The sequence below is a fragment of the Ptychodera flava genome, chromosome 7 (assembly GCF_041260155.1).
Source record: "Ptychodera flava strain L36383 chromosome 7, AS_Pfla_20210202, whole genome shotgun sequence".
Taxonomy (NCBI): Eukaryota; Metazoa; Hemichordata; class Enteropneusta; family Ptychoderidae; genus Ptychodera; species Ptychodera flava.
Window position 1 is genome coordinate 27,747,563 of NC_091934.1, and position 12,946 is coordinate 27,760,508.

The 12,946-nt window shown below is 38.7% G+C and overlaps 2 protein-coding genes across 2 annotated transcripts; both read right to left on the minus strand.

Annotated features, from left to right (window-relative positions):
- Positions 1–650: 650 nt before the first annotated feature.
- LOC139136414 (uncharacterized protein C17orf113-like) lies at positions 651–2,639 on the minus strand. Its single transcript, XM_070704138.1, has one exon. It carries the CDS (start codon positions 2,637–2,639, stop codon positions 651–653), a length of 1,989 nt encoding a protein of 662 aa, XP_070560239.1.
- A 2,822-nt stretch (positions 2,640–5,461) lies between these two features.
- On the minus strand, positions 5,462–9,031 carry LOC139137152 (zinc finger protein 665-like). Its single transcript, XM_070705123.1, has 3 exons — positions 8,744–9,031; positions 8,253–8,375; positions 5,462–7,495 (listed from the first exon to the last, which is right to left on the minus strand). The coding sequence occupies exons 1-3, from the start codon at positions 8,862–8,864 to the stop codon at positions 5,601–5,603; spliced, it is 2,139 nt and encodes a 712-aa protein (XP_070561224.1). The 5' UTR covers positions 8,865–9,031; the 3' UTR covers positions 5,462–5,600.
- Positions 9,032–12,946: the final 3,915 nt, after the last annotated feature.

A 12,946-nucleotide genomic window follows, 5' to 3' on the forward strand; every position in this document is an offset into this window, starting at 1 on the left:
GGGAAAAAGCGCTAAGCTTGGAGCTTGCATAATGTAATATGGAAGGGACCATTTTCCCATGGGTATGCAGTGTTTCCGCTAGCATTTTTTTCACTGCGTATTTGTGTACGCAAGCCTTGTTAAAATTGCGTACGTTGTCGCAAAATCTGCGTACATTGTTTTCAATAGTTTACAAACGCAATATTGTGTGAATAAAGTAATAAAATACTAATTGAGTGTTTTTTTCAACAAAGAAGGTTAATTTTTACTGATCGTTTTATCTCAACACAAACTGCCGGCAAGGCAGGCTTAAAAAGTCACACAAGAGGACACAAAATGTGTCAATAAACCATGCAAATAAACGAATTTGTATATCTCCACAAGTCAAAATGTTAATGGTGACACGTTCACTCGGGTGATGCAAAAGGTAGACTTCGCAATGTCATGAAAGTGTTTATTTCCGTCTTTGTTTCTGACGTCGAAATTCATCCATTGCGCGTGGAAAATCGAAATCGCCAGCAGCTGGCCCCTCGATGGTTATCATCATCAGATCGTCGATAACGTCTTCATCTAGCCGACTACGTTTTGACGTCTTGATTCGGTTTTGGCAGCTAAATCCGCGTTCGCACGGTACCGACGACACCGGAATGATTGCAGCTATGGCAGCAAGTTCAGATATTGCTGGAAATATTTCGCGATACTCGTTTAAACAACATAATGCAGACATCGATGAATGGCATGTGTCGGAGCCCGTTTAGCATGAGTTTGAACTGCGGATATTCCGCACGCAGTTGCTGTTCCTGTATCACTGCGCCAGCGCTTTCACCACTGTCCACTTCTCTGACCTGTCCGTAGTGATCAATTATCACGTCAAGTGATGCCTCGCCGAAGTCAGCAAGTTCATTTCCATCTCGCGGTAACTTATTTGGATTCAATACATTGTCTAATGCTCTCAAGATGCTGACTTCGTTTTCTGGGAAACGTTGCTGCAAATTTCCGATCAGTGTCTGAATGAATTCACGTCTTGTGCGATTGTGTGCTTGGATGTTCACTTCCTCTGCATAACGCAAAGTTACCCCGTCGTATACTTTAGTTTCGCGATTATAGCTGGCAATAAACTCTCTTTCGAAGACGCCAGTAAACGGTCTTTCGCACATTTCTTGTAGCGTCGCGATGGTTGACATAACCATTGGCTGAACAGCCGAAAGATCGACATTTTCGCGTTGAAAGAGAAGGTTTAGGCGATCCATGATTGCAAGGACATCTTTCAACATTTTGGTCGTTGCTACGAAACTGTATAATGATATAGATTTCAATATGCCTGAGGCAGTCGCATTGCCTCGTTCGGCCTCCTCACTCAATTCAAAATTCAGAATTGACCAGATATTGTTCACGGCAGTTACGGCTCTTGAGAGTGAAAGCCATCTTACTGAACAGGGTTCTTTCAGTGACCGAAAGTCGCTCGTATCCATTGCCTCGCTGAGTTGCCGAAGTCTATTGTAGCGAACAGCGGAATACTTATAGAAGTTATACAAATTGTTTATTGTGGTTCGATAATCACTGATTTTGTCAACACCTTTACCCCGTTTTGAGGCATCAGTTGCAGCCAAAGCAACTCGGTGAGCCGCACAATGCACAGACACGAGAAATGGGTTTTTACGTTTGAAGCGGGCGGCGACGCCATTGTGTTTTCCAGTCATCACGCTGGCGCCATCCGATCCCAGTCCCATAACTTTTCGTGGCGCGATATCGTTGGCTCTGAGAGTCTCCAAGATAGCATCCATCACTGTCTCAGCTGTGCCGTTATGCACGGTGACATTTCTCAAGAAGACAGTTTTCGGGCCTGCATGAGAAATTATGCGAATATAAACAATCAACTTTTTATGGACTGTTATATTGACGCTTTCATCGACAAGGATGCCTATGTAGGGACTGCGCCTGATCAGATTACCAAGTTCACCACGTACGGTATCGGCGATCGCTCTTTGCATGTCATGAATAGAGTCGGCATGGATGTATGGATCACATTTTTCGAAAGCCTCGCAACCATTGAGCTTTTGGAGCTCTATCATTTTCGTCAATTTCGAATCGGGGAGATCTTCCTTTGCCAGAAAGTAAACAGTACGCATAACACCGAGTTGCCCATCACTCTGCTGGTCCGAAAATTTTTCCACTGCCCTTGTCATGGTTGTCCGAAGTCCTCGCAAACCACAAGCATCACGATGAGATTGGCTATCTAAATGTCGCGTTAAGGCGGAGCGTTGGATGTCGCGGCTGCCTTTCGTGAATGAATTCACAGTTTTGGCTAGATCACAAATCTGACAGAACATTTTCCTTTTTTCCGAATCATATCGTACCCATGGAAATTCTTCAGTCCATTTTTGGTTAAACCTGTCATGGACACGTCTCAGTGGTTCCGTCGGAGGCAGGTTTCCAGTCACTGTCTGGTTTTGTATCGGTGTTTCACCACCTCGAACTTGGTTTGGATCGAAAGAGTCACCATCAGATCGCTGTTTTATAGTCGTAGTACCGTGACCGGCTGAACTTGAAGCCTCTCCGTTTGCTTCATTGTGTTTTTCAGACTCCAAATTATGATTATCACCACTGGCTGATGTGGTTGATTTCCACATAAAATCGAGTGTTTTTTGACATTTGGCCATCTTACAGCACTGACGAAAATGTGGTTCTAGTACGGAACGAATCGGTACACTTGAGTGAGCGAGTCAAGAACATGTGCTCCAGACGACGCAATGAGAAATTGATTGACAGAAATGATCAAACTTTGTTGCAATTATTAGGTGCAAAGTATAGTGGAAACTTTTTGTGTATCAATTTGTTTCAATAGACAGCATGACACATGTGAAAGTGGAGCCGCCGTTCCGCAGTTCAGTTCAGTCAAAACAATCAGAAGGGGGGAGACACGTTAATCGACTGCGTACAGCATGTACGCAAGCACTTATTATTTTGCGTACGGTCGCCCAAGAAATGCGTAAAATACGCAGAATTCTACGCTAACGGAAACACTGGTATGGCATTGTCCACTCATCCATGCTTAAACCAGGCTGTGCGTATTGACATAACTTTTGTTTATACTGAGTATCCTTGCATAAACGATGATTCACTTATAATAAACTGTCCACTGTCAGATTTTGTGTTGCTGTTTACTACTGTGTTACTGTGAGTGGACGATGTTGGGGCCATACCCGTCCGGAGATGGTCCCTTCCATATCACATTATGCAAGCTCCAAGCTTGGAGCTTTTTTCCCATGATTCAAATTACATGGGCAACTTCCTGTACTATTTTTATCATTTTTGTAAAAAATCTTGCGAGTTATAAATGGTGAAAATAGTTTTTCCGGGTAAATGACCACAGAGCTACCACATATGTATAAAAATAGCGCCAATGGCACTTGATCACAACTGGCACATTGTGAAACTACTCTATCTCTGGGTACACCTGTACATGAAATACTGAATGGGTAGGTGCTGCGGGTTTGGAGTTTGTCAGTAAATGCACACAGAAAACAAAGTCCCGAAGTAGCGAATTCCAGCCATTTTCAAACCACACAGTTTGTCAGTGGGGTAAGCAATATTCGCAAAAATCACATTTCCAGGCTAATAGACTATGTTTTCGAAATCACACGTCCTTATTACAAAATAAAACGATCTTTGTCTTTAAATCAATGCGCCAGTAAACAGGTCCAGCAGCTAGTTATGTCATCAAGTCTGTAATGTTAAGGGTCATAACAAATGTGAGAAATCTAAAACATTAAATATGTTGTTTTTTATCAATTTTATTACCAAAAGCGCATGAAAATCTCTGATACTTTGAATCAGCCATCCTGCATATTTGTAACATTCATCAAAACCTCATTTCTGTTCCACAACTCATTAAATAGTCCACAATGCAGGATTGGTGTACATTCCAAAACTACATATATGAAAGACCCCTAAAATAAATTAGTTAAAGGGGGGTTAGAAATTTCCAAAAACTATCTAACCGCTGCTCCGTTTGGCTCCATTTTCGGAATCGGAACCTTGGAATTATTCTGAATATCTCTAACAAATATCAATGCAGTCTGTTCGCGGTTTTTGACTTTTTGTCGTTTACGGAAAATGGACACTGTCCCACACCGGTTGAAGCTAACCCAATATCATAACTTCCAGATGTGATAATGACCTATGGTCATTATGTTAAAAATACCGCCAATGGCGCTTGGACATAATGACCGCCTAGTATTATCGGCATTTATCAACAACCACACTCACTGTGAATTAGACAGACCACGAAGTCAATGAGCAACATATAGCTGAAAGACTATTTTTCACATTGCGATTTTAAGCTCATTTTTATGAGAAAAGAGACATGTATATGTATATGGAGAAAAAGCAGAAGACATATGTTTGTTAAGTGACAATCATATATGCATCTCTTGAAATTTTGTGGTTATAAGGTATAACAGTAGTGTAAGAATAATGAGGTATGAATAAGTTAGTAAAGCTAAGTTGACAGTAATTAAGATTACAAAATTATACACTAAACTGAGGAAATCTGAATGAAATAAATGTTGAAAAGTGCAAAGTCATGGTCATCTTTTGTCTAATACCTTGTGTAAGTTCATGAACTTTACATAAATCTTGCTACAGATTTGTTGCTAATGGGCAATAACTGTGTTTCAGATCATTTGAGAGCAATCTATCCATGACAGGTTTAAATGTAATATACTTCTATTTAAAGGAGAGAAACTTCTCAAATAATTTTTTCCCTGTAATTTGCTGTGAGAACACATGGACAGATGCCCAGGACTCTATGCTGGTGCTACCTTGATAACTAACCTACAACTTGTAACGTCATTGTCTAACCTGTTCACCCCAATTTCCTGTAGACAGGTCCACACTCACCATTGATAACAATGGGTTTGGGCCATACCATTGTAGTGAAAGACTGTAACATGTGAGGTTGTGGATACTTAATCTCTGGAATGTCAAAGTCTGTATATTGACTCAAGGATGTTTACTTAACAAATGCCTAGGGTCATCTCAAAAGTGAGAATCTAAACTATGAAATATGGTTTTTTTTAATGCTTTTGATGCCCAAAGACCATAGAAATCTCCTATACTTCCAATCAGCCATCCTGCATATTTCTAACATTCATCAAAACCTCATTTCTGTTCAACAACTCATAAAACAGTCCACAATGCAGGATTGGTGTACATTCCAAAACTACATATATGAAAGACCCCTAAAATCAATTAGATAAAAAGGGGGGTTAGAAATTTCCCAAAACTATCTAACCGGCGCTCCGTTTGGCTCCATTTTCCGAATTGGAACCTTGGAACCAGTCTATGTATCAGTATCAAATATCAACGCACTCTGTTCAGCAGTTTTTGACTTTTTGTCGTTTACGGAAATGGACGACATCAAACACCGGTTGAAACCACCTCTATATCACAACTTCCAGATATGTAAAAATCATCCTTGGTGAACTTCCCCTTTAACACACTCATTTCATTCAATTGGTCCGATATTTGAGTGACTTGACATATATCTCTTAACATGACTTCTCATTTTGAATGTTTTGCCACACTCTTTGCATTCATGAGGTCTGATTTTCAAGTGACTAAACACGTTTCTTAACATTGCTCTTTTTCTCTGAATGTTTTACCACACTTGTTGCATTCATGGGGTTTGATGAGTGGATCAACAAATGCGCCTTGAAATTGCTCTTGTCAGTGAATGATTTACCACACTCTCTGCAATGATATGGTCTGATGTTTGAGTGGGTCAACATATGTCTCTTAACATAGCCCTTATATTTGAATGTTTTACCACATATACTGCAGTCATGCGGTCTGATATTTGAGTGTGTCAACATATGTGTCATAAGATTATTCTTCACTTTGAATGTTTTACCGCACTCTTTGCATTCATGAGGTCTGATTTTCAAATGGGTCAATATATGTCTATTAACATGGCCTTTTTCTCTGAATGTTTTACCACACTTGTTGCATTCATGGGGTTTGATGTTTAAGTGGATCAACAAATGTGCCCTGAGATTACCACTACAAGTGAATGATTTACCACACTCTTTGCAACGATGTGGTCTGATATTTGAGTGGGTCAACATATGTGTTGTTAGACTGCTCTTAAATGAGAATGTTTTACCACATTTTTTGCAACTTTGCGGTCTGATATTTGAGTGGGTCAACATATGTGACGTGAGATTCCACTTCTGAGTGAATGTTTTACCACATTCTCTACAACTATATGGTTTGATATTTGAGTGAATTAACATATGTCTCTTAACATGGCTTCTCATTTTGAATGTTTTGCCACATTTGTCACATTTGTGTGGTCTGACATTTGAGTGAGTCAACATGTGTGCCCTCAGATCGCCCGTTTGAACAAATGTTTTACCACAGTCTTTGCATTCATGTGGTCTGATATTTAAGTGAATCATCATATGTTTCTTTACATAGCTTTTATGTTTGAATGTTTTACCACATATATTGCAGTCATGCGGTCTGATATTTGAGTGGGTCAACATATGGGTCATAAGATTATTCTTCACTTTGAATGTTTTACCGCACTCTTTGCATTCATGAGGTCTGATTTTCAAATGGGTCAATATATGTCTATTAACATGGCCTTTTTCTCTGAATGTTTTACCACACTTGTTGCATTCATGGGGTTTGATGTTCAAGTGGATCAACAAATGTGCCATGAGATGACCATTACGAGTGAATGATTTACCACACTCTCTGCAAAGATGTGGTCGGATGTTGGAGTGGGTCAACATATGTGTTGTAAGACCCCTCTTACAGGAGTATTTTTTACCACATTTTTTGCATTTATGTGGTCTGGCATTTGAGTGGGTCAACAAATGTGCCATGAGATTGTTTTTCAGAGTAAAGGTTCTACCACACTCTGTGCATACATGTGGTCGGATGTTGGAGTGGGTCAACATATGTCTTTGAAGACTGAATTTTACAGTAAATGTTTTACCACACACTTTACATTCAAGTGGCCTGATATTTGAGTGGGTAAACATGTGTGATTTAAGACTGCTTGCACATTTGAAGTTTTTGCCACACTTGTTACATTTGTGAGGTTGGAGACCTGAACTCATTATTCTGCGATTCTTATTTTCACTCATCCTCTTAATCCTCTTAAAGTTTCTGCCATCAGCTTTCTGTTCTTGTTGTACAACATCAGAGGAGCTAAACATCTGCTTCCTATCTTTCCTCTCCTTTGGAAAATTTTTACCACAAACTCTGCAGATTTGCCCATCATCCCTTTCACACTCAGGGCTCTTATCCATGCATGTTTGTACACTCTGTATGGAACTGTTAACATTGTAACAGTGACATTCTTTGTGTACTCTAGATTGGTTGTCATGGTGATCAAACTCATGTTGCAGATTTAGGTCTTCTTTAACATTCTGTTTGCAGGAACTGCCACACTCCAATGTAATTAGACCATGTTGCACCAGATTCTGCACAACTACTGATGCACCTATCAGAACAGAGATGGGAAGAAGAGAGTTCATTATATTCTATCAGTATGACCAATAATGCCAAGACATTGTTCTGATTGGTTGAGACTGAGATGTCACAATAGCTGTGGTAAAAGAACAAATGTGAGCATGCCAGTGCTATACTAGGGCCCTCAACATGCAAAGAAAGTAAATGTCAATAGCAAGGGCATCTACACATAAGACAGAATTTAGTTTGGGGCTACAGTTTATTGCAATATGCCATCACAAAATATTTGAACTTGAGAAAACCTAAAGATCAACTGATTTCACCTAACATTTGACAATGCTTGACATTTTTCTCATGTTTTACCAAGGAACTTGACATTATTGAAGAATATTAAGGAAAAATTCTGAAGGTCATTCTCAAGATCAGTGACCAAGGATACACTCATATTCACCCATATAAACAACCTTAAATTTCACCAGAGATTGTAAAATGGAATTTTGGGCAGACCTGGAATTTGAAATAGTGCTAATGAAATTTTACACTATTCAAGGACAATGCCACATGTTGAGAGTTAATTTCTGTTGCAACAGTTGGGCAATTTCTAATTTTGCAAGAAATGGCCACCATGAAATAAGTGTTTGTGATACAAGTTGAGTAACAAATAACGGCAAAGTTTGCTATCCTCTCACACTTGCTTGACAGACACATCAGTGCAGAGCTTCCGGTCAAATATTTTCAGCTCTGCCAAGAGCTCAACCTGGCTCTTATAGGTACAAAGATAACACTACCTTTCTTTGATAATGAATCATCTTGATATTGCTGACAGAGTTTTTTCAATTGAATTTCAAATGATTTCACCAGCTCATGCATCTGGCCATACTTTCTTGCACTTTGACAAATTGCAGAACACTCTGGAAAAAAATATACAAGACGTTAGGTGGGCAGCAGAGCAAGCAAATGAGGCACGATCCCGGGGGCACAATTAACCCACCATCATAATTTACTGCACAGGCATTCGACTCAACGCAAACAAACCGTCACTGATGCAACCAGTAAGAATAAAAAAGTGACATGACGGTTTGCTTGCATTGAGTCGAATGCCTGTGATTTACCAGACTATGTAAACATACCAATCCAAGCAGTGCAACCTAATTTTAATCACCCTCGGAATGAAAAATAGCATCAATGATACTACTCTCATATGCGCAGTTTCTCATTAACGGTATTTGTCAGATTCGGTTACCAGCATATTACCCCAGTCACATCACAATGACCATACCTGCAAAGCTGAATGGCCCAATACACATGTACTCCCTGTACGCGAGATTCCCATCCTCATTTTTTACATCCATGCCATCCTGTAGTACGCCGTCACTGATCATTATTCCGCTCGTTTCCATCAATTCAAACTTCTGCCATGTAAACCCTTTAAAGGTTCGTTAAAACAATGACGAAGATGTATGACCACTTAAAATCACAGAATATGGCTGCTTTTCACGTGCATGCCGTGTACAAATACAGGCCAGAACTGTCCTTGCCTACACATGCGTGGCCTCCAGGCTCCACTGCATGCTGGTTCACTGCTGTTTGTATTGTACAACCACATTACGTTGAGGGCGCTCTGTGAAAGCAACAATGCCGGAGTGGACCATGCATGCAGTGCGGCATCGTCCGCTCGCACGGCTCGTCAGCCGACAGGAGTCTTCCACCATTTCGGGAAGCATCCAGCTGCCCGGAGCGGAGACCTTGGCAAGCGAAGATGGCAGTGCGGCGGATAGAGATACATTCCTGAAGTAAATATTAATACCGTTTTCATCAAATTACTGAAGGGTAAAACTGCTTCCTTCGATTTCATTTATTGACTCACCTCTATCTTCTATAAAGGAATTAGATATCTTTAGTGCGGGGTATGGCAAAGGAACGTTAGAAAATGACATAAAAACGGGAAAAGGCACAAAAATTTCATCAAAATGTCAGAAACAATTATTTTTGGAATGTGCCCGGTTTGTTTCCTTTTATTTTCCCCACATTTTATTATGATGGAGTTCCTGGTCTGGTTGAGTTCAGGCTAGACAAGCTGTCAGGTATTTACATATTCACCATTTTTCACTGCTCTTCTTCCTTCCTTCTTTTCTTCAGGTGCAGTTCTTTGATAAATAAATATTACCACGGGCACGTTAGATTTGCACGATCGTGATTATATGTGACAATATTTTCGAAATCGAGGTTGTAAACAAAACTTGCTATCACGATCATGTTTTCAGTTGACATGGCTGCCCTCATGTGTTGACGCGTTTCTTTAGAGCTGCAGCATACGCCTACAAGGTCACGTTTCCATCAAATCTTCGTGTTGGTTTATTCACAGAGTAATATCATAGACAGTCTATGATATTACTCTATGGTTTATTGTACCTGCTGCATGCACTCCTACACTCGGTAGTGCGCCTATTAGCTAGCCTGTACTGTGTTCTGAACAAATAAACACATATTTGTTTCCAAATTTCGTTGTAAATTAAAGTACTTTATTTTTTATTAACAGAGGCTATTAAACAGGCATCTTGGGACTAAATTCACTCCAAAATATTGCTTTAAACATCAAATTTTACTCTCTAAAACTTTAAAATTACCGCTGTTAGGGCATGATTGCTGTGATTGTCAATGATTGTTATTGGGCGTATTCGAACGCACAATAACAATCATGATTGGCCAATCACGATTATGATCGCATTAATCGAACGTGCCCCTGCTTACTTACTTACTTAGTTACTCACTTGGTGGTCTTCATTAGCGCTGATTGCAAATGATATTTTTCTTTCATTAATATTTGTCTGCATTTTCAGCAAGAAAGACAAAAGTAAAACCTGGTTTTGTTAAAAAGGATAATATTCAGCCACACTAATTTATAACTCAGACTAAAAGCTAAGAGCCACGCATGCAACAATAAAATTTGTATGAATTTTAAGCAGTAGTGTCCCTCAGTTGCACACGCATGTATTTTATGAAATTGCGATCAGCACTATTACATTAGGTCATGGTGGACCGTGATTACGTTATTAATGATAACAATCTCTGAAAGCATACATTTATCCTAGATGTGCAAACATGATTAAACCGTTCAACTTACAGACTATTTAAGACAAAATTTGAATTTGAAAGTTACTTTCTAGATAAAAGATCTTTTACCTATTGGAGGTGGCTGACAAACTAAGAATTTTGGATCACAACCTACAAAAAGAACTGGGTAGAAGGTCAATTCCAAAAGTTCCTGCAAATGAAAGATTCTGCAGGTATTGTAAATCTTTAGTTGAGGATGAATTTCACTTTGTAATAGAATGTCCAAAAAACAGAAGTTATCAAGATAGTCTATTTTCATCCACAAGTTTGTATAATCCAGGCTTTCTTGATTTGAATGACAGAGGAAAGTTGATGTATATCTTTATCTCATAAAGATAAACTACCTCTTGCCAAATTTATTTCTTGTACTTTAGTTCCTCCCCCAGTAGTAGCATTATCCAGTGTTTCTTGAAGTCTGCATCTTTGAGTTTTGTAATTTTTGCCTTACCACTCTCCTTGAGTGTGTTGTTGAGCGATAAAGTCAAGTAAAGTAAATTAAAAAATAGTAAGTTTCACCTGACATTCCCAAAAGGAGCTTTCAGTTACTATTATATTGAGAATAGAAGCTGGGAATATCAGCATAGTTCCATCATGTAAAATGTGACCCTCCCTTGTTCCCCTCTCTAAAGTGTGACTGACCTTTTTCCAATTTAGAAACATGGCCCTCCTCTATCCATTCTAAATTTGAAAGCTTGAAATGCGTGTGTAGCCCTACTAAACCTGCTTCGTGAGCATTAGACTAATTGTCAACCAATGTTACTTTAATAACCCCTGCATTTATTATCCTATCATTTGCTTGTACTTGGGAATTTGACGTTGTTCTCCATATTTACAACAAACTTGGTCTTACTTATACCAAGAAGATACTATTTTTGTGATGAATCCATATGGAGCTCAAACAACCTATATTATGCCACTCAATGCACTCCCATATGTTGTGAACTGACATTTTTGCATGAAATTCTAGCATCTTATTTGTTGCATACATATGCACTTCTAAGCATCCTAATCAAGTACATTATATCAATTATAGTTAGTTAGTTAGTTAGTTTATTATAGTGACATGAGGTCAAAATTACATATTCCTTACAACAAAAGTAGCAATGTGAATAAGGAAACCTCCCAGCCCAATGGACTTATGTCACTTTGAAAACAAAAACAGAGGAGAAAAAGGTGTACAATACACAATAGCAAAGATATAAATTACACTAAGTGAGCCTATACAAACTTTCTTTTCTTCGAAGAAATGCTTTTTCAATATATTTTGCTGTGTTTCTAACATTATATTGTTGAAATATTAGCTTTAACTTTTCTGTGTCTGAAATATAACTAACTTGGACTTCTGTCAGACATTTCATATAAGTTGACCTTAAATCATCATAAAATGCACAATACAATAGGAAGTGAGTCTGGTTTTCAATAGAATTACTCTGACAAAATTCACAAAGCCTTCTATCTACACTCTCGTGACGAAATCTTCCACTTTCGATCATAAGAGGCAATACCCCGGCACGAATTTGTGCCATCAACGACCGCTGTTGACGTGACAGATTCAATGTAACAAAGCTTTCGGCTCCATAATGAGATTTAAATAAAATATAGGTACGTAACTTAGCCTTTTGTCTAGCATTTTCTAGCCAATCAGATTCAAAAATTGACACCAACTTTCTCGTAACTATGGCAATGTCAATGTACAATAGGTTTTCCACATCTAAATTTAAATTTAAAATATCAAAAATCTTACATATCTCATTTGACCAATTATTGTAATCATTTAGGGTAAAATCCCACAAGAAGACCCTTTTTGTAAGTCTTTGTTCATCCATGGCAAGAAGTCTATTCCAATAACGAACCATATTAACAAGTCTGCGATTTCTACACGAGTTCCAACCAGTATCACCTGTAATTGCATGAGTTGGTGTAAACCTATGAACTTCCAAATAAAATCTCAAGGCACGGTTTTGGACTACATCACATTTATCATGCTTTCCAAAGCCCCAGACTGATGAACAGTAGTCAAGAACAGGGGTAACGCATGCATGATATAATTTTGTGTAAGTTTCAAACCCAAAGTTTTTCAAAACTTTCACTTTTGAATTCAAAGCACCCAGTGCTCTATTGGCAGCTTGAGACAAAGTCGCAGAGGTTTCAGAAAAATCTAAGAATTCATTTAATACAACCCCAACATATTTATACTTCTGAACATACTCAATTGAATTAACACAGAGATGAAAATCAAATACACTTCTTATCATGGTTTCTTTCCTAAAATGGATAACTTTTGATTTACTACAATTAATCAGAAGACGCCACTTGGAGCACCACTTACTGACATGGTCAAGCATTGTTTGCATATCAACTTCATTAT

What these genes read in the sequence shown, in the direction of transcription:
- LOC139136414 (XM_070704138.1), bottom strand. Translation starts at nt 2,639, where the DNA reads ATGGCCAAATGTCAAAAAACACTCGATTTTATGTGGAAATCAACCACA.
- LOC139137152 (XM_070705123.1), bottom strand. Translation starts at nt 8,864, where the DNA reads ATGGAAACGAGCGGAATAATGATCAGTGACGGCGTACTACAGGATGGC. An exon ending in TGGGCCATTCAGCTTTGCAG is followed by an intron (nt 8,376 to 8,743) that starts GTATGGTCATTG and finishes ATTTTTTTCCAG; the next exon opens with AGTGTTCTGCAATTTGTCAA. An exon ending in TGATTCATTATCAAAGAAAG is followed by an intron (nt 7,496 to 8,252) that starts GTAGTGTTATCT and finishes CTGTTCTGATAG; the next exon opens with GTGCATCAGTAGTTGTGCAG.